The 19930-nt window shown below is 39.8% G+C and overlaps 6 protein-coding genes, 1 long non-coding RNA gene and 1 pseudogene across 9 annotated transcripts; 2 read left to right on the plus strand and 6 right to left on the minus strand.

Annotated features, from left to right (window-relative positions):
* Positions 1-27: 27 nt before the first annotated feature.
* LOC104716144 (uncharacterized) lies at positions 28-2778 on the minus strand. Of its 2 annotated transcripts, none has more exons than XM_010433504.3 (3): positions 1371-2778; positions 583-928; positions 28-482 (listed from the first exon to the last, which is right to left on the minus strand). In XM_010433504.3, exons 1-3 carry the CDS (start codon positions 2426-2428, stop codon positions 222-224), a joined length of 1665 nt encoding a protein of 554 aa, XP_010431806.1. In that variant the 5' UTR covers positions 2429-2778; the 3' UTR covers positions 28-221. The 2 variants fall into 2 exon arrangements, with proteins under 2 accessions (XP_010431806.1, XP_010431805.1); XM_010433503.3 differs by having other exon boundaries at positions 28-485; positions 1371-2717.
* A 642-nt stretch (positions 2779-3420) lies between these two features.
* Positions 3421-6197, plus strand: LOC104716145 (endo-1,4-beta-xylanase 4-like). Its single transcript, XM_010433505.3, has 8 exons — positions 3421-3724; positions 3807-3841; positions 4000-4159; positions 4248-4423; positions 4501-4605; positions 4690-4836; positions 4919-5560; positions 5764-6197. Exons 1-8 carry the CDS (start codon positions 3655-3657, stop codon positions 6097-6099), a joined length of 1671 nt encoding a protein of 556 aa, XP_010431807.1. The 5' UTR covers positions 3421-3654; the 3' UTR covers positions 6100-6197.
* Positions 6198-6583: 386 nt separating this feature from the next.
* LOC104716147 (thaumatin-like protein 1) lies at positions 6584-8719 on the minus strand. Its single transcript, XM_010433506.2, has 3 exons — positions 8257-8719; positions 7478-8147; positions 6584-7099 (listed from the first exon to the last, which is right to left on the minus strand). Exons 1-3 carry the CDS (start codon positions 8327-8329, stop codon positions 6802-6804), a joined length of 1041 nt encoding a protein of 346 aa, XP_010431808.1. The 5' UTR covers positions 8330-8719; the 3' UTR covers positions 6584-6801.
* Positions 8720-11317: 2598 nt separating this feature from the next.
* On the minus strand, positions 11318-13110 carry LOC104716148 (thaumatin-like protein 1b). The gene is made up of 4 exons (XM_010433507.3): positions 12908-13110; positions 12092-12791; positions 11501-11613; positions 11318-11410 (listed from the first exon to the last, which is right to left on the minus strand). Exons 1-3 carry the CDS (start codon positions 12963-12965, stop codon positions 11523-11525), a joined length of 849 nt encoding a protein of 282 aa, XP_010431809.1. The 5' UTR covers positions 12966-13110; the 3' UTR covers positions 11318-11410; positions 11501-11522.
* A 650-nt stretch (positions 13111-13760) lies between these two features.
* LOC104716149 (cold shock protein 2) lies at positions 13761-14907 on the minus strand. Its single transcript, XM_087468012.1, has one exon. It carries the CDS (start codon positions 14674-14676, stop codon positions 14086-14088), a length of 591 nt encoding a protein of 196 aa, XP_087324138.1. The 5' UTR covers positions 14677-14907; the 3' UTR covers positions 13761-14085.
* An 815-nt stretch (positions 14908-15722) lies between these two features.
* LOC147935688 (uncharacterized) lies at positions 15723-16362 on the plus strand. The gene is made up of 2 exons (XR_015567809.1): positions 15723-15870; positions 15991-16362. It is a non-coding gene; the product is annotated as an uncharacterized LOC147935688 (long non-coding RNA).
* Positions 16363-16545: 183 nt separating this feature from the next.
* Positions 16546-18062, minus strand: LOC104716151 (uncharacterized). The gene has a single exon (XM_010433513.3). It carries the CDS (start codon positions 17674-17676, stop codon positions 16720-16722), a length of 957 nt encoding a protein of 318 aa, XP_010431815.1. The 5' UTR covers positions 17677-18062; the 3' UTR covers positions 16546-16719.
* Positions 18063-18831: 769 nt separating this feature from the next.
* Positions 18832-19595, minus strand: LOC104716152 (dirigent protein 15 pseudogene; annotated as a pseudogene). The gene has a single exon (XR_015567808.1). The product of XR_015567808.1 is annotated as a dirigent protein 15 pseudogene (transcript).
* Between the last annotated feature and the right edge of the window lie 335 nt (positions 19596-19930).

Here is a 19930-nt window from a genome sequence, read left to right on the forward strand (position 1 = left end):
ACCGCCCGCCTCACGGATAAAAAAAAAAGTATAAATTCCTAATCTTATTCAAGATTACCCCCAATAACTCTACAAAAACGTCAATATAAACCGCAACCAAGAACACAATTCCACCAGATTCACTCTCTCTACTCAGGAGAATTTACAATAGTGTGTAAAAAAAAAAAGACAGAAAAAAAACAAATACAACAAGCAGTACTGTTGGATCCTGTCATGTTATCCTATGCATTAAGTGCATTTGGGATCAGAGACGATCTTGTGCTTCTGCTGATTGGCAAGTGAACATATACCTCGTGAACTTCCTGCTTACATACATCCCCTTTGTCTCGATCTATCGCGTAACATACATATATTGTGTCTATCACATCGTCTAGAACATGTACAAAGAACGCCAAGATCACTATCAGTACGACCCATGCCAGTATAGCCACCAAGTACGAATCTTTTCCCAGGTTGCTCACTCCTCTCAGAACTGCCCATGTCTGCTTTTCCCCATCATCATCATACCCCAAAAAAACTATATTAACACTATTATTCTAGTATATGTTTGGTTGGTGAGAAGCAGATGCTAATAATACTTACTGCGACTGCATATGCGGCTGAGAGGACAGAGACTATTCCGGTTAGGATTCTGGTGGACACTGTTTCAACAAAAACAGCTGACAGTAGGTTGCGTCTTAATAGCTCGTAAGTCATTTTCGCAGAGGTGCAATAGGCTTCGCCTGTTATTGCTGCAAAGTTGATGGTGAACTTGTTGAGATAGTCTAGTGCTCCGAGTAATGCGTTTGCGCAGCAACGGAGCACCAAATTCACTATGCCTTGTGGGTTCTCTTCTCTTGCATTGTCCACAATTGCCCGGACCACACGAACAATGCAGATGAGAAGTCCTGATACACATATTGTACCAAAGGATTGACCAAATGCGTTCCTGAAAGAGTTAGAATTATGAAAAAAAGAGAGTAAGAATCACACATGCTTTAAGAGAAACAAAACAGGGTTTTGGAGACTAGTGCAAATTTGACTATAATCTCCTTCAGAAAATACCACTGACTGTTTATCGAAACTTTTCACATTTAAAGTAGCAAACAAGATAAGATGATGAATTCCAACACATGTATTGTATCCATTTCCATAAAAAGCCTAGACTATGAATACCATGACCTACAATCACTGAATACTTTCGATGTGAGGACTGAACCAAGAAGTATACTTTACGAGAAAAAACACAACTAAGAAACCTCAAAGCAAGGAACTCCCGAGATCACACAAGCATATATTCGAACTAAGAGCACCGTTGACTGTAAGAAAAAGTGCACAGCAAAATCATTGACAACAAGAATAAAAGAGACAATGATGTGGCAGCGAATCACCTCAAAGAACTCCGAATGCATTTTTTAGGGATTGAGTCTTCCTTGGAGAAATACCACTGAGCAATAGCTCCACTTATCACATACACTTGCATTTCTACCATTACAGCAAGAGACCAGAGCATCGTCAAAATGGCAAGCGCGTAATACGCAGGAACCCAAGAATCTTCCTGCCACTCACAAAAGTAATCACCATCCAGCTCCCGCGGCACAAACTTGCCATTAAACCTTGCAAACACCAAGAACACCACAATGGGTGCATAGTACACCACTAACCCGAGAGTGAGCAATGGCAAGACAAGAAAAAGCTTCAAGTTTTTGGACAAGGCATCGGATGCAACACCGATGATTTGGATGGTGAGCTCAATTCTGTGCCAATTAGCTACTATGATCCAGACAATGATCCCGATGACTAAGAAAAGGAAGACTAGGACAAGTATTCTGTAAGCTAGAGGGAGGGAGTGACTACAAGAAGAGCTAAGAGTACAAGCGACAAACCAATAGACATTGAAAAAGATGGGAAAGAGGACAAAGAGAGGCAAACAAGCATAAACGATCTGCTTAGTGTAGTGTTTGAGCAAAAGAAGGACACTAAAACAAAAGGGCGCGCTTAAAATGAGCGTTACAACAAGGGTCCAGATCAAATTCTTCTCAAAGACTGAATCAGACGAAGAAAGCAAACCGTACATGACAGTCGAAGAAGCCCAGTAGGCATTATTATTCGCAAAGGTGGAATTTTTGACGCAGGAGCTAGAGGTGAAATCGTAGGTGAAGGAAGAGGAGCTCCCGTAATCGCTGTTTCTGTGGAATACGGAGAAGATACCAAAAGCAAAGGTGGAGAGGACGAGAAGATCGAAGAGAAGTAGGAAAGGGATGTCCTTGAAAGGTCTGGGGCCAAAATTGTATGAGATCTGAAGGAACTGAGTTGGGTCGGACTCGGGATCACTTCGACGCGGAGAATCGAGAGCCGACGTGGAGGGTTTTGAGAGAAGAGGGTGCGACGGAGAGGATGAGTCGTAAATTGCAGCGAATTTGGAGGGGTCGCCGTCATCCGCCGCCATGGTCGTCCAAAGAGTGAGAGAAAATTAGCTCCGCCTGAGTTAGATAGTAGAGAAGGAAGCAGAAGACGACGATACTCGATTTTGCATTTTTCTCTTTTCTTTAAAAAAAAAAAAAAAAAAAAAAATTAATCACAGTAACTAGTTAGAGACGATGTAACTAGTAACGATGACGACGACCACCGCCCAAGCGGCGAAGCGAAGATGATTCAATCAGGATCTCGCCGCCACCACAAATTTTACAATTTTTAATTTGTTTAGTATTTTACCGTTCAAAGATGATTAATACTGTATAAATTATCTTCATCGGCATCAAAACTATTAGTAGTATATAGTTTCGTAGTATGCATTATACAAAAATGAAATTTGAGGAAGAATAAAAAAAAAACAATAATCACAAACCCTCAGAGATATTGAAACGGGCTTTCTTCGAAGCCCAATGATAATAGACTTTTCTGAACCCAATGAATCTTATTAAAGCCCATACGTCGCATGCAAGGTGAGATGGTCCTACTTATTCTTAAAGAACGTGGCGTGGCGTGAGCTTGAGCGTGTGATTGCATTTTGCAAGCGTGAGAGTTTTCTTTTCACATAGACAACACACCCACAAAAGACAACTTAAGGCCTTCAATGGTGTATATTATATTGTATAACACTTTTTTGGTTTTGTTTTTTTTATGACCTTATTAGAAACTTGAACGGTGATTTTAACTAGTTATATAGTTTTGCTTTGTTTACCGTTCAAAGATGATTTTCACATAGAATCCATATAACTTGAGTTTTCAAGGAAATAAATAAATCCAAGACTAATTCAAATGTATGGCAAAAAAACTAAAAACCAAAAAAAAAAAAAACTAGAAACTAAAAAGGTATCCCGAAAACTACAGCCATTCATAGCCAAAATGGTACCCGAATAGGGTAGAAAACTTGTTACCAAAGCATCAACCCGTGGCACACTAGTAGCTCTTTATATACATAAACGCACGACTTCACATGATACAAAACCAACTTCGCGTATAACAACATCATCACGTGAACTCACTCAATAGGTTCAGTGTGTTCTGACATGTTGTTCCCTCTCTGAATGAAAACTCTCCCAAATAGAGAATGGCCTAACCACCCATCCAACCATATCAGGGCACTTGGTTTCATCCCACCTAATTTCTCTTGTTTTCCTTTCTCTATCTCAAGATTTTGTGTTTTTGTTTTGAATCAAGCAACATTCTTCGATGTATGCTTTCATCTTCTGGGCCCTTTCTCTCTTCACCGCCTTCAATACTCTTGCTTCTTCATCATATGGTACACATACAAGTATATTATTGCATTTACTATACAGATACAAGATTTAAGCTTGGTGATGTTTGGTATTCTTCGTGTACAGATGGACCTTTCTACGACTCCACTGCCTATACAGAGGTTTAAAGCTCTGATAAACTATTTCAATTTCACCTTTTATCACAAAAGAAACTATTTTCAGTTTCACAAGATATATACATATAAAAAGTGCACATAGATATAACGAATAGAAAGTATATACACATATAATGAAAGTGAATTTCAACGATTATGAGCAGTGCAAAGCAGAAGCAGAGAAGCCACTTTACAATGGAGGAATGCTCAAGGACAAAAGACCTTCCGTCTCAGGGAGAGACACTCTTACAGGCGTTGGTGCTCGTTACACACCAGCTTACATATTGCACAATCTCACGCAGAACACCATCTATTGCTTCTCCAGTTAAGCATTTCATTCTTTCGCTACAGTAGCATAAGTACGTTAGCATATATGAATGAATCTGACTGATTTGAGACTGATGAACAACAGTTTGGGTGAAGATAGAGGCTGGTGCTGCATCAGCTCGTGTAAGAGCAAGGCTGAGAACAGACAACACCACTTTAAACTGCGTCGGTTCTGTGTCTGCAAAACATGGTTGCTGGTCTTTCCTCAAAGGCGGCTTCCTTCTTAATTCTCCTTCTAACCTATCCATCCTCTTCTTTGAGGTAGATCCTAGATTCTATCTATCATCAAAACATGTGATTAGATTAGATGATCACAATCAAGTGTCTGGTTAGTGCAGGCATCAGACGACGATGGTAAAGTGCAGTTACAAGTGGCGAGTGCCTCTCTTCAGCCCTTCACGCAAGAACAATGGAGGAACAGCCAAGATAACTTCATTAATACCGTAAATTTACACTAGTAATTTTCTACCATGAAAATCGGAAACGGCCGACATGATTCTTTATGTGGGTTCCCTTAAATATTTCAGGTGAGAAAACGAGCGGTGACGATTCACGTGTCCGACGAAAACGGAGGGAGCGTTGAAGGAGCGGCGGTGACAGTAGAGCAGATCTCTAAAGACTTCCCCATTGGATCTGCCATCTCCAAAACTATCCTCGGAAACATTCCTTACCAAGTAAGCCATTCACTCCTCTGTATCAGACATTTTTTGAAACCTCTCTGTTTCTTGAAACGGATACTGTTTTTCTTTTTTGTAGGAGTGGTTCGTCAAAAGATTCGACGCTACGGTGTTTGAGAACGAGCTGAAATGGTACGCGACGGAGCCCGATCAAGGCAAGCTCAACTACACATTCGCTGATCAGATGATGAGTTTCGTCAGAGCCAACAGAATCATCGCTCGCGGCCACAACATCTTCTGGGAAGATCGCAAATACACTCCCAACTGGGTTCGTAACCTAACCGGAGAAGATCTCCGGTCGGCTGTTAACCGGCGTATCAGGAGTCTAATGACTCGGTACAGAGGAGAGTTCGTGCACTGGGACGTGAGCAATGAGATGCTTCACTTCGACTTCTACGAGAGCCGACTGGGAAAGAACGCGTCCTACGGGTTTTTCGCGGCGGCGCGTGAGATTGACCCGCTGGCGACTCTGTTTCTGAACGATTTCAACGTGGTTGAGACTTGTAGCGACGAGAGGTCGACGGTTGACGAATACATCGCGAGGGTGAGAGAGCTCCAATGGTACGGCGGCGCACAGATGGACATAATCGGGCTCGAGGGTCACTTCACGACGCCGAACGTGGCGCTGATGAGAGCCATCCTCGATAAACTGGCCACGCTACAGCTCCCGATCTGGCTCACAGAGATTGATATCAGCAACAGCCTCGACAACCGCACTCAGGTCAAATACTTGGTTATTTCCGGTTTACTTTTGTTTGATGTAACTCCGCAATTTTTATCCGGTTTTTGTTCGGTTTATTCACGCTATGACGCTTTGGTTATTTCCGGTTGAATTGAACATGCATAACAAAGATTATATGTGTAGGGTCACTTATTCACGCTATAACGCTTTGGTTATTTCCGGAAATTTGGTAATGGTTTCAGGCGATTTATTTGGAACAAGTGTTACGTGATGGATTCTCACACCCATCGGTGAGTGGTATAATGCTATGGACCGCACTGCATCCATACGGGTGTTACGAAATGTGCCTTACGGACGATAAATTCAGGAACCTTCCAGCCGGAGACATGGTCGATCAAAAGCTTATAGAATGGAAGACCGGTGAGGTTAAGGCGACAACAGACGACCATGGTACCTCAAGCTTCGACGGCTTTTTGGGAGAGTATAGAGTTGGCATCATATACCAAGGTAAAACGGTTAATACGTCTTTCTCGCTATCTCGAAGCCATGAGACCAAACATGTTAGGCTCCAAATCTAACCTCTCTGTTTAAGATTATCTATTAAAGATTTTACGGTGGGAATCATACTTTTACAAATATATATATATATAAATGAATATTTATTTTAGCTTGCAAATATTCAAAGTGAATGTACTGGTGGTGGTGGGGACAAAAGTAAAGAAACAACAGGTCAAAAAGGAGGGACGAGACTTTGTGGCGTGGGAAAACTATTTTTACAATAAATTTTGTGACATATATAGAGACATCAAATCAAACATAAAATCCCTGCAAAGTAACTTGAAAAAGCTAAAGTGGAATCATTCATATCACACAGCCATTATCAGTGAGCCCCATCTTGGCTCTGACGACATTATCATGAACTTAAATGTTTAACTCTCTCTCTAGGAATTAAAGACACAAACCTACCATTATTCAGACAATAAATTTGAAGTTAGCTTAAATGGAATATAGTACTAACTTTGGCGCTCTAGATCTCGACTAAACCCTAAAAAAATCATTATATCACAAAAACATATTTCACAATTTCGTAACATGAACCATCTTCAAAAGACAGATGAAACAAGAACACACGCACACACGACAAAGCTAGAAATGCAAAACCCTAAAACACCAAATTTGTTGCAGTCTTGAAGCGAAAAACATTGAGAATCAACAGACAAACTAAACAAATGCAAATGCTAACGAAACTACTACAGAGAAACCTAATTAAGACGATGATGCTACGAGAAAATAAAGGGGAAAGTAAACGCGGCGAGTATCATAGCCAGTGAAGCGCAGGCTGATCTGCTTGAGTCTCCCATGGCCAAACCAGCCATCCATGACCCGTCCTGTAGCATAGTCTCTCCCGTACCCATCTCCGACCCAGTTCCCTGAGACCCGTACACAGAACCCTGAACCTGACCTTGAGTCTGTTGACCCTGACCCGCGTAACCCGTATCCGAACCGGGCACAGGATCCGAACCTTGTGAGGTCGACGACGAGTCCGACACTGGAGGGGAGTAGCTCGTCGACTTCTGACTGTTTTACAAACAAAAAAAAGTGATTGGATATTTCAACTTGCGATTTGAAACAATTAAATTAATGGTTTTTGACAACACAAAGAGAATCTTATTGCCTTAAACAAAACAATTGGTTTATGAAAAGAAGAGAAACAAACATCGGCTTTTCCAACGACAAAGAAAAAACATATACCCAAAAATCTTTCACTATAGTAGGATATATAAAACAAAATAAAAAGAAGATCCTAAGATTAATTATTACGAAACCCATTATTAACTCATAAAAAAGTTTCAATTTTTACTCAAAAAAGAAGGCAAAAAGACCAGAAATTGTGGGAAATCAAAAAGACTAATTATAGTAACTATGTGAGAAAATAGAATTAATGATGAAAGTTACCTAGGGGAAGAAGGGCAAAACGTGACGGTGTAATCACCACCGGCGCAAGTGAAAGTGCTGGTAGCATCGTCGTAGGCGTAGCTGTAGGAGCGAGGACAAGCGGCTTTGAACATCTCCGAGTAAACGGAAGGCCTACAAGTAGAAGGTGTAGCATACGCGCCGCTGCAACAGTACTCCGGACTCCGGAACGCTTCACACGCGCTTTTACAAGCGTCTCCGTCGCCGTAACGCAGCTCTGCAGGGCACTGCGTGTTTATATCCGAAGTGCAACCCGTAGAAGCGCACTGCCCAGATCCACCGGCAACTTCCACGATCATCGGGATGTTGTAACCGTCGACGAGGCTCACGTCGTAGAAATCGTCTCCGCAGGTGCCTAGGGTGAACTCAGCTAGGGTTACAGGCGGAGCGGCGCCGAGTCCGACGCATTCGACTTGGTTAGAGCCGCAGTCTCCGGTTGTGCAAGCACCGGAGCCAGAACCGTCGAACTTGCAACCAGTTCGAGCCCAGAACCGACCGGACCAGCCGGTGGGGGCTTGGAGAGAGCGAGAGGTGCCTTTAGGGAGCTCGAAGCCGGTGGTGGAGAGAGTAGGAGAGCCAGCATTCGCCAGTATTCCAGGCCATACGGTGAAGCCACACCGATTAGCGAATGTGAATGTTGAGCCATAAGTACCTAAAAACGGAAACCATATCAGTAAACAGGAGAAACAAAAGAGGAGAAACTAAAAAAAAAAAAAAAAATGGAACTTTGAAAGGAGTTTAAAATGTTTGATTTTAAATACCAGTGGAAGCTAAGAGCAGAACTATGAAGCTCAATGTGAGAGTGGAAGAGCCGCTAGGAGAAGAAAGATCCATGAGATTGTTCTTCTTCTTCGTCTTCTTGTTCTTTCTCACTGTTCTTGATCTGAATCTAAACGCAAAAGTGAAGGTTTTTTTTTGTTGTTGGGAAGAAAGATGAGAGATATAGCTAAATTTGGTCGAAGTGATGATATGGGGTTTTTTTTTTTTGTTCCTTTTATTTTATTTTGGTTTATTTAGTACTAAAGTGTTTACTGGGCTCTATGCCTGACAAAATTACTCTTCTGCAATTATTAAAGAATTCAAAACAAAATTACAAAAAAAAAAAAAAGGATGAATGGAAATAGGAACAAAAAAACCCATATATATCTTCATTATTTTCATGTCCGTTTACCTTAAAGTTGTATTCATACAAATGATTGTTTTGCAGTTTGTGTAAAATGATTTGATGACAATGCTGTATTTTTTAATCTTGATGATCGAGTAGGTGATTTGCGTGTGGGGTTATCTTATTATATCTTTCTTGATTTATTTGTTACATAAAACAAGAAAAATCCATGAGTCATAGACGACGAGTGTAATAAATTATTTTACTAATAATGATGACCCAAACGAACGAACGTGTTGAATTGGGCTTTTAAAACACGGCACGTGTAGTTGTGGAAAATTGGCCCCTTTTTAAAAAATGACAAAGCTTTGGGGATGATAAGTGGGACCTATGTGAACAAAAAACAACTTTATTTTATTTATCTTTATTATATTTTGTTTGGTGTGACATTACGCACGTAATTAAGGGTTCCACTTCCACACTCCACATTTCTTTGAGATATTCCAGTTTTTTTTCGCCAAGCCCCAAGGAGAAATTACCCCTCTTTCTATTTAATCAAAAGAAAAAATTGTCTCTCTTGTTTCTTTCTAATTAAAAGGATTATCTAAGGGTATTTAAGGGTGTAGTGAAGTGTTCCTGAGGCGGCTACTATATTTTGAGTCTTGACTCTTGACCGTTGATTAATCATGTATGAAAAATGTGACGATGTATGTACAGAGATAGTGACACATGGAAGGAACACAGCCGGAAGATATTAGGGGAGACTGCAAGCAAGTATATGCCAAAGTACATAGAATAACTCTTTTCTGTCTTTAGGAGAGAGAAAACAACGTCCTATTTCCCCTTTGGAACTATCACATCGTACCAGATCCACTCCGATCTTTCACTTTGTTTTATATCTCTTTTCAATTTATTCGCTTCACCTATTTCTACCCGAATCCATAGTTTTATTGTTATTATCCCATCGGAATATCAAATATCGTCTATTACCCCATGAATCTCGGTTAATATAGTTTACTGTTGGTTTACTATTTGACTAACCAACTAATGAACCCATTTAACCAGATTAAACCAAAATTTAATCCAATTACAAAACTAAACCTAAAAAACTCTAAAATCAGAAATTCCCAAATCGATTTGTCTTCTTCTTCCTCTCGTTTTCTTCTTTTCAAAACCCTGCAAATAATCATAAAAAGACAGATAATCAAAACAATGACTTTTAAGTATACACATATACCTATAAAAAAATTATTTTGTTTATAAAAGTATATATTTTCGACAATCCAGCGATTAGTAGAGAATCAACAAGAAGTCTAACCATATACGCAGATGACAAAAGACCATCCTCAAAGTTGGTTAAGCTAAACTCTCCCCTGTATCAACACAAAAAATAGAGAAAGAGAGAGATCAATAATCGTTTTTACATTCACACAATCCATAACAAAAATTATAAAATAATTCCACACAATCACGCTGAACAGAGAAAGAGAGAGTCAGAGATGGACTTTGAAAAATCCACCAAAGAAATAAACAAAATTGCTGAGAGATTGTGATATTCTTTTATCCGTTTGCAGAGAGATCAATATGCACTCGATCCAGAAAAAAATATCCAGGAATCGTGTCAGTGTTTGCAGATTCAAGAGCTCCTTCATGGAGAAGGAGTACATTTTTTTAGCTTGACTCGTTGTAGACTCCAGATTAGCTATCAGCTAAGCCTAAGCGTTGGTGAATATATGTTTTGGTTTCGATATCCTTTTTCTTCTCATTCTTTGAAACAATTTAATGTTCTTTACCTCAAAATTGTTCATGATTTGTTCTTCTCGTTTAGTCGTTTAGGGTTTTTACAAAACAAATTTAGGGATTTTTGATTTCAAGTGAAGAACATGATGGGTCGGGTTGTATATGTTACTTGGATTATAGATTGATTTTATACCGGTTTTATGTGGGTTTATAATCGGATTTAATTTCAAAACCGTTTAAACCAAGGTTAATGGAGAAATAGTAATAAAATTATGGATTTGGGCAGAAATAGGTGGAACGAATAAGTTCGAAGGAGATATAGAACAAGATCAAAGATCAGGGTGGATCAGGTACGATGTGATAGTTCCGAGGGGAAAATAGGACGTCGTTCCGAGAGAGAACGTTACCCATGCCAATAAAACCCATTGAGAGCTGAGCCTGACTGAGTGAGTCTTTGACTCCTAAATCTTGTCAAGATTATAAACTTCGCCGAGCTAAACGACAAAACTAACATGGGCATTTTTTCTTTATATATTGACCATTGTGCCCCGCCTTTTCGCAGCCAAAAAATAATGAATAACACTTCTGATGCATCAGACAAGCAATTTTACCAGTTTTGTGTCTCCGTTGTTTGAATAACAATCTACCGGGGGAGAATAGAAGGCAAATCTTTTTTTTTGCTGACCAAGAAAAGGACAATTGAACAATATAATAGGTGGGTTAGTTTGGTGTTTGTTCAAACTGCAGGGACTAACTTAACTCTGGTATAGAAGAATAGTTTTGGTACAGAGCTATAGCCTTGGTTTTGCAGACGAGCGTGCCTGCAAATGGGCTGGTGGGACTATTTTAGTGGCTTAATCCGTTAATCACAATAGTATTATTTTAACTGTTATTTACATTTTCTTAAATCACCAGTACACAAGATGGATTTCTTCTATCTTATGATTGAACGAAAGGGCAGATGACAGGAACAACAATTTTGGTAAAATTTTGAATAACGAAAGGACTCTGTAAAACAAGAGGAGATTTACAATTTGCTTCTACCTTGGTATTATCGTAATGACATTTTTCTACACAAGGAAGAGGAAATGAAAACAATTAGTAACCTCAACAGACAAATGCAAGTAGCCGTGTACCACAGACCCGATGTAAAAAAGGACCTTATACAAATACAGAGGCGGCTCAGCTGCTGCGAGGATGCGGCAAATGTATCATGCTCTTGTTTACTAGCGGCAGAGTTGCCCCATCTTTCCTCGAACCTAATAGCTTCTCACTGCAAAGAACACCCGTATCAACACTTGCTATTTGCTAAGCTCAATAAAACTTATGTACATTGTCAATAATAGAGCTCCTCAGTTTCATCTTTATTTGAACGCAACAATCCAACAGCTATTCCAACCACTAAATCAGGATTTAGAACGGTGCAAACGAAGCCCTTAATCAATGCTTGCTCACACCAAATGGTTACATGTATGGTGTACATGTTTCACTCATTCCAATCTACGACTACCGCTATAAACGCCAACAAATTAATCTGATAAAACTTTAGTGTCACTCAATAAAAAACACTAAAAAGTTGTCTAAACTAACTAACCATTGAAAATGATCTAAAATACACTAGTACCAATCCAATCATAACGATCAAGTAACTAAACTAGCTAGAGTCCGTAATAATCAACAGTGGCTCATAATAGATTCCAAAACATGTAATAATGACAAGAAACATCTCTCGAGTCAATTTATCTACTAACCTTGTATACGGCGGAGGACAGAAGATGATGAAGTAATCGGCTCCGGTGGCGCAAGTGTAAGTGCTGGTCTTATCGTCGTAGGCGTAGCTGTAGGCTCGCGGGCACGCGTGCTTAAAGAAGAGCGAGTAAACCGAAGGCTGACAGGTGTCCGGGGTAGCATACGCGTCGCTGCAGCAATACCTTGGATCGCCGAATGCCTCGCACGCGCTACGGCAAGCCACACCGTTTCTTTTACCACGCGCCACCAGCTTTAGGTCTCTGGGACACGCGCCGTTCAAGTCGACGAGACACCCGGTGGCTCCGCAGCCTCCCACCACGATTTTCTTGGGCAAGATAAGCATGGGGAGGTTGTAGCCGTCGACGAGGCTGACGTCGTAGAAGTCTAGTCCTCCGGTACCGTTGAGAGTAAACTCGGCGAGCGTCGCGGGTGGTTTAGCACCGGAGCCTGAACATTCAACCTTTCCTGAGCCGCAGTCGCCGGTTAAGCAGAGGAAAGAACCAGAGGTACGATCTTGGGAACACAAGGTTCGTGCCCAGAGACGACCGGACCATGAAGATGGTATAGCGACGGTTTTGGATTTTCCTCGGGAGAGACGAAAGCCGGTAGTGGGGAGCGGGGCAGAGTTAACGCCGGAGAGCAAACCGGGCCAAATCGTGTTCCGGCAACGGTTTATGATCTTGAAAGAAATCGACTCAACTTCTGCCAATCCAATCAAGAAAAAAAACAAGTCGTTTCCTTATGAACTATTGAACTGAACCCAAACAAATAAATAATAAACGTAATCAAATTTACCTGAAAGTAATCAAACTAATTACCTGAAAGAGATATAAGAGAACCCAGAATGATCAACAAGAGGATTTCATTCATCATCATCTCTAAAATGTGTACTCTCTCTCTCTCTCTCTCTCTCTCTAAAGTAGAAGTATGGTTGAATGAGTAAAGCGAGAGCAACTTTACTTTGAGAAAATTAAAAAGAGCGGCGGTGGAGAGAAATCAATCGAAGAGAGTGAGAGAGAGACTTGAAAACCAAAAAAAAAAAAAAAGAGAACCAAATCAAAATCGAACCGCGATAACTTGCTGGGTTAGTGAATCCCAAAATTAAACCGGTTTTCTGGTACATCCTCCATTAAGAGGTGCGCACGTGGGGTTTTGTATGTGGACCTCAAAACATGCTTATGTTTTTTTATTTTTCTTTGAGAGAGAGAGAGAGACTGAGAGCACTCCGATTTCCAAGGTAACAACAAACAAACCACAGATCTAAAAATCTTCCCATATCTGCTTTTTTAGTTTTACTTATCCAATCCGAATCGTCTCCACAGCTACAGTAAAAATACGGGTGTGTTATCTTCACGAAACGATGGCGTGTTTCTTGACTGCCTAGACTCTAGAGAAGGAGATGAAAAGATTGCATCCCTCTCTATATATACAAAAAGAAAAGATTGAAAAATAAAGAATTGACTAGTCCTCCTCCTGATGGAGACTGCCTGCAGCACGGATATTAAATTCCAAACAATGCCCATGAACTAAAATGCCATTTAATGCATCCATACGCAAAAATAGATTTTGTTTCTATGGGGCACGAGAGATCTTATTCTTATCCATATAATATTTTCTTCAACATCCATCAAAAAAAAAAAATATCAGATCTCACGATTTGATTCATTCAAATAAAGAAAAAACCACAATAATGTTTTGCATATGAACACTTGAAACAGATCAGTAGTAGCAAGCATTTCAACCATCACAAGTAGTACCATCATCATAATAAAACCATTAAGTAGAGCATAACCAAATAAGTCCTACTAATCCGAAAACCATCCAGAGAAAAAAAACAACTAAGAAGGACAGAGTACAGAGAGAGACCCCATCATCATAATAAGCAAAAAAGCGGATAATAAGATAAAGATAGAACACGGCGAGAGACTAAGATCCTCCGATCAACATTTGAGAGATGACCGATTCACTCTTCTCTACCGTCGGACCGGCGATCCTTTTAACGTCCACCGCTGGTGCAATCCCTGGCGAAATGTCCCGACTCGCCACAGCTGTAGCAGCTTCCACCGCCTCCGCCTCCTCCACGACCTCCTCCTCCGTAGCCTCCGCCACCACCGTAACCACCGCCTCCTCCGTAACCACCGCCGCCGCCTTCAGAACAGTCTCTCGCCATGTGACCGGGCTCACCACACTTGTAGCAGTCGCTGCCTCCACGGCCACCGCCTCGTCCACCTCCGTAACCACCACCACCGCCGCCGTAGCTAGCACCAGATCCGCGGCCCCCACCACGTCCGCCACCGAAACCGCCACGACCGCCAGAAGAACCACCACCGCTGTTGCCTTGTACTGGAGCGCCGTCGGGACCAGAGACATCTATGGCCTTTGGACGGCCATTGTTGTCGGTTTCGACCTCGAACTCGACAGATTCTTCCGCAGCGAGGCTACGGAAACCCTCAGATCTGATGGAGGACTGATGAACGAAGAGATCGTCGCTGCCGTCGTCAGGAGTGATGAAACCGAAGCCCTTCTGGGTGTCGAACCACTTGACGGAGCCTTTGCGCCTCTCACCACCGCCGTTGTCTCCGCTCATTCTGATCGAAATCTCTTTTTCAAACTCTTTACTTTAAATCTCAAAAAAAAAAACCCTAGAAAAAAATTATATTCTTTCTTCTTCACCCACAATAATCACTCTCTCTCTCTCTCTCTCCACGCAGCTGCTGCTGCTGCTGTTTATATGTGCGTAGGAGAGGTGTGCCAAGGCAAGGGTATGACTGCCACGTCACCCACATTAGTTCCTTTTTTTTTTCCTTTTTTTCTTTTTTTGTGCGAAGTTTAATTTTTTTCCCCTCTTTCCAAGAAAAATAAAAAGGAAAAGTATCTTTACTTAAAATCCCTTTTTTTTTGTGTTTAATTTTTATACCATTAATTTCTTCTTATAATTTTTTCCTTTTCATCCTTTTTATCTTTGCAATACGAAATCGTATGATCCCGGCGGCCCTCATAAACCTTATTAGTATATTCTAGCTAATAGTGAGATTTATAAATTTGATTTCTTCAGCATTAGGAAAATATGAAAATTCCTTGATTTCCAAAACGAATCTGTAACTAACATAAATATTTAAAAAAAAAAAAATATATATATATATAGAGTGGAGTTAATGGGCCAGCATGTGCGAGGGTGTTTAAATAATATATATCCATTTGGGGAAAGAAAATGGATTATTGGCCCAAGAACGAGCCGTTGCATCTTGACGGTTGGGGTGTTTTCCAGGAGATGGATATCAGCCGTCAGATTATCTAGTAGATCTAGTCAAAATTATTGAAGAGGCTAGTTTGGGGAATAGAGACCACATTTATTTTTTATTTTTTTTTAATTTTGGTGCAGTCAAATAACATTATTAAAGAATGACATATCATACGTCAGCAGATATTTCAACTGGTCAATAGACTTTAAACAAAAAACTAAAAAAGAATTGACTCTGGTCAAATATTGCATTTATTGTTCCACTTTCCACGTATTTAACCAGATTTTTACTACTAGTAATTTTTGTTTTGTTTTGTTTGTTTTAACATCCAAGTACGCAGCCGTTTTGAATAATACACATAGATATCAATGAACAGCCGTTTTGAATAATAATACACATAGATATGAATGAACCTTGTCCGTCCCTGCTGCTGTGCTGCTGTGCTGCTGTGCTGCATGCCTGCATCAAATCTAATCTAATCTAAATGCGAGACAAGGAAGGAGTGGTTTCGCCGCTTTTGATTCATCTAGTTAGAGCCGGTAACAACATCTTATTCCCATTCTTCAAAATACTCTTGTGTCGTTTTGTTTTTTCCCTTTTTAACTCAGTTTCCATCATCTGGTCTCCTCGCTTTATGGACGATTGATCGATCATCATAGAATGGAATTAGAGAGACAGAGAGGAAAGATGCATATTTGTCATCATTAGCTCCGTGAGATATATATGAATGAATTCTACGGCATTATTGGATTCAGTTTTATTTTTCTATTGAGCTGGGGGATTCACTTTGATCTTGTCTAACAAAAAAAAGGTTCATTGCAGCAGAAAAATACATATTTTCCTCCCTGGTTACCTCTCTTTCACTTGTTTTTTTTTTTTTTTTTTGTCAAACTATATAGATTAGTCCAGTGTTTGTCATCAATCTGCTTAATTGCTTCTTCTTTCTTGTATTTTGTCAGTGTCTAGCATCTGCCTAAGGAATCCTTTCATTGTTCCGCACAAATTAATGTTACTCTCTGAATTCATTTTTACTTCAATCTGCTGCACATGATCGATCATTTTCACTGCATCGTCTTCCCATTATGAATCACCTACATTTTTTAGTTTAAACTTTACCTCAATAAAGTGATCAAGACAACATTTTCACTCTGCTTAACTTGATTTTGGATCTCTTGCAATTGTATCTGGATTTAAAATGTTTTGTAATGAAGAAGAATATGAATGTAGACTCTTTTCTTTAAGTCTTAATGAGTTAATTCACACACACAACACACTCACGGACATGTTTTCACACATGAAGAACCCTAACATGCACAGCCATGTTCTGATTCTTTTTCCTTTATAACACAACATATACAAAGTCTCTCTCTCTCTACGGCCTTCTTTACTCATGCCTTACCTTCAGCTCTTGCAAAGGTGAGCCCAACGCAAGCATCAACAAACTCTTTATCAATGAAATCCGTCGAGAAGATCTGCAGTTTGTCAGCACATCCTCTCTTTACACACTCGATGATAAACACCTTTGCGTAGCAATGTATCCGCTTTGTCACCGGTTTAACACACAGTATCGGGTTATCAGCCTGCGGCGTCACAGTGTTCTCCACCCGGTAGAAGTGTTTCCGGGAAGCAGCCGGTTGCTGCTGGCTCAAATGCTTGATGTTGCTCTCGAATTTGGTCGAAGGAAGATCCGTATCGATCCAGTTATCTTTCAGGTAACCGGCACTCCACAGGGGATCACCGTGCTTAGGCTGAGGCGACTTCCTCGGTTTCCAGACGCAGATCACTCTCTTTGGAAGCAGCTCAGCGACTGTCTTGGCGAACACGTGATCGTCCTGGTGAATCAGATGATCTCCGAGCTGTTCGACAAGATGCTTATCGAACTCGGGTGGATCTTCGTGTCCAAACTCTGTTCTGATCTCGAGAATCACAATCTCAGACTCTGTCTCAGAGAGAAACCGTTTGAGATCGGCCAAGACAAGGTCGACGCTGTAAGTCTTGAGGATACCGTGGCAGACACGGCGGTCTTCTTGAACACGGATGTCAAGGACTCGAGTACCGGCCACGAGCTGGTTGTAGATAGAGAGAGACTGGCACTGTGCAAAGGGACGAGACACGAAACGGATCCCGATTTTGTTGGTGGCAGAGTCGTGAGTCCCTGGCCAGACGATCTTGTTGATGTGAAGCTTTTCAGGCCCAACGCCGGACATCCAGTTTTTACGATCGGACGGCATGTAATCACACCCCGGAAACTCGCAGCCGCATGATTTCTCGAGATCTGTCAGGGCTTTCTTCTCCGTGTAGACGGCTTTCCGGCGCTCGAGCTGTTTCGAAAGATGAGTCCCCATTTCGTGAGGATGAACAACCTTTGCTTTGCTCTCTCTCTCTCATCACTAATGAATTCTATTATTTTTTTGTTTCTTCTTTTTTTTTTTTTTCAAGAAACGTACGATGCCTTCTTATAAATGAATAAAAACATTCTTACTCACTCATAAGCTGCTGTTGTGATTGGTTATTTATTTTTGTTATGCTTTCTTTTGTTTGATATTATTATTGTTACTAAAGTTACGAATTATACGTTACTCTTTTTAATTACTCTATCGGAAAAACACCGTTTAGATGAATTATTCGGAGACTATAGAAGTAGCATTTTTAATAACTTTTAAACCGACAAAGTTTGATATGCTAATATGTAGTATAACTTTCTTCTAATTTCTTGATAATTGTCAACTGAATGATTAATTGTATATTGAAAGAGTGGTTGGGTTGTAATTGATGGGTAGTGAATGTGTATAATGTTTGGTAGGTAGGTCCATGTAATTTCTTTATTTTTTTGGGTATCGCTGTCTTCGTTTATGTTATATGTCACTTTCTATGAGCTGGCTGCTTTCTCCAACGTGAAAGATATAAATACAACGTGGAATTTGCATATCTTACACGGTTTTATTTTTGCTTTCTTTCTTTTCTTGTGGAATATACAGGACACATGTTCAGTTTCTTTTGAAATTCAAATTCGTACCATAGTTTATAGTTTATAGTAAAGTCAATAAACGCTTCGAAATTAATGGTAGTGATTTGTACCACTATATATTTGTACAGCTTTAAAGTTTACCAATCACAAAAATTTTACCAAAAATTTTATTAAAAGTTTTACTTTCAACTTGTTTCTTACAGCTTTGCACTATTCATTAAAAGTTTATAACTTCATTTTACCTAAAAAGTTTTGTGTACAGCTTTGATTAGTGCAAAAATAATGATGACAATAGTTTTTGGATAAAATCATAATAGATTAGGAATAGGATCGGAAGCAATCATACACAGGGCCTACCATGTGTTTTGTAACTTGTTAAGGTTATCTCATCAACCAAAAATAATGATGACAAAAAAAATAAGCACAACGTCAAACAAAAACAAAAAACAGTAGATATAGCTTTTTGGAATTGAAAAGAAGGATTGCAAACATAATTAATCTGTTGATCCGCAAAACTCAAATTAAAATCTGATTTTTTTCCAGTAAAGCTAGCCTTTAACATTTATTAATAATAATAGTTGGACGAAACATATATGGGGTTTGATTAATAATGATACACAGTAGCATCATAACGAAGAATAGCATCACCTGTCTTCATATCAATATGATGTGTTTTTATTTTGACGAAGCCTCTCGCCATTCTGAATTTCCCACGACCACCAACAATCGCGATCTCTCTTTCCCCAGCTTCTTCTGCTACCGGATTCCTTGAAAATATACTAATCGAACTCCCGTTGAATTTTCCTGTTGTAAACGTTAAATCAGCATACATCACGATCGTAAATTTGCTCATTTCCTTGCTCGCAGAGACATACATCCCACGACCATTCCCGATCTCTTTTGAGTGTATCTCTGGTCCAAGGGTCAGTGGATCATCCATTACAAAGAGACTTCCGAACCCCACCGGTGAATTTGCATCTCTCGTGAGATTATCATGTGCGATTCTGACGGCGCTAGAATTTTTGCCACTAAGAATATCATGCAGGTAGAACCCGACACGAGTTACTTTCTCCTCTTTCAGATTAGCCGGCTGTGTTTTGCTGTAATATAACTCCTCCTCTTTACGAGCCATAACAGCTACACTAAAGCAAAGTGTGAAAATTGTTATTATTCCGCTTTTCATGATTATAATTTTTTAGAAATTGATAAGAAGGGGTGGTCTAGAAGACATATATAGTTTGAACACTTATATCAAAAGAAAAGTTTATAGGGAAGATATTCTTCTACAAAATGACACTCTACACAAAAAGAAAGAAATCAAAAGAGTTCAAATCTCATTATTCATATATAAAATAACCTAGTGATATTATCCTATATAAGAAAAAGTAGTGAATGCAATGCATTCTAGGATAATCTTCTTTTGTGAAAAATAAAATGAACATATTAACATCAGACACATCTAGTTTAGATTAGTTTTTAAAACTGAGCTTTTGTTTTTGATTTGGATTAGAATCGAGTAGTTAATTTTGTTAGAAAAACCATATTGTAAGAAAGTCAAAACCATTCATCAAGTAAATAGAAATTATATCACACAATGAAATTGATAATTTTTAATTTATATTATGTAGAAG

This window comes from Camelina sativa, chromosome 10, assembly GCF_030686135.1.
Source record: "Camelina sativa cultivar CO46 ecotype springtype chromosome 10, ASM3068613v1".
Lineage (NCBI taxonomy): Eukaryota > Viridiplantae > Streptophyta > Magnoliopsida > Brassicales > Brassicaceae > Camelina > Camelina sativa.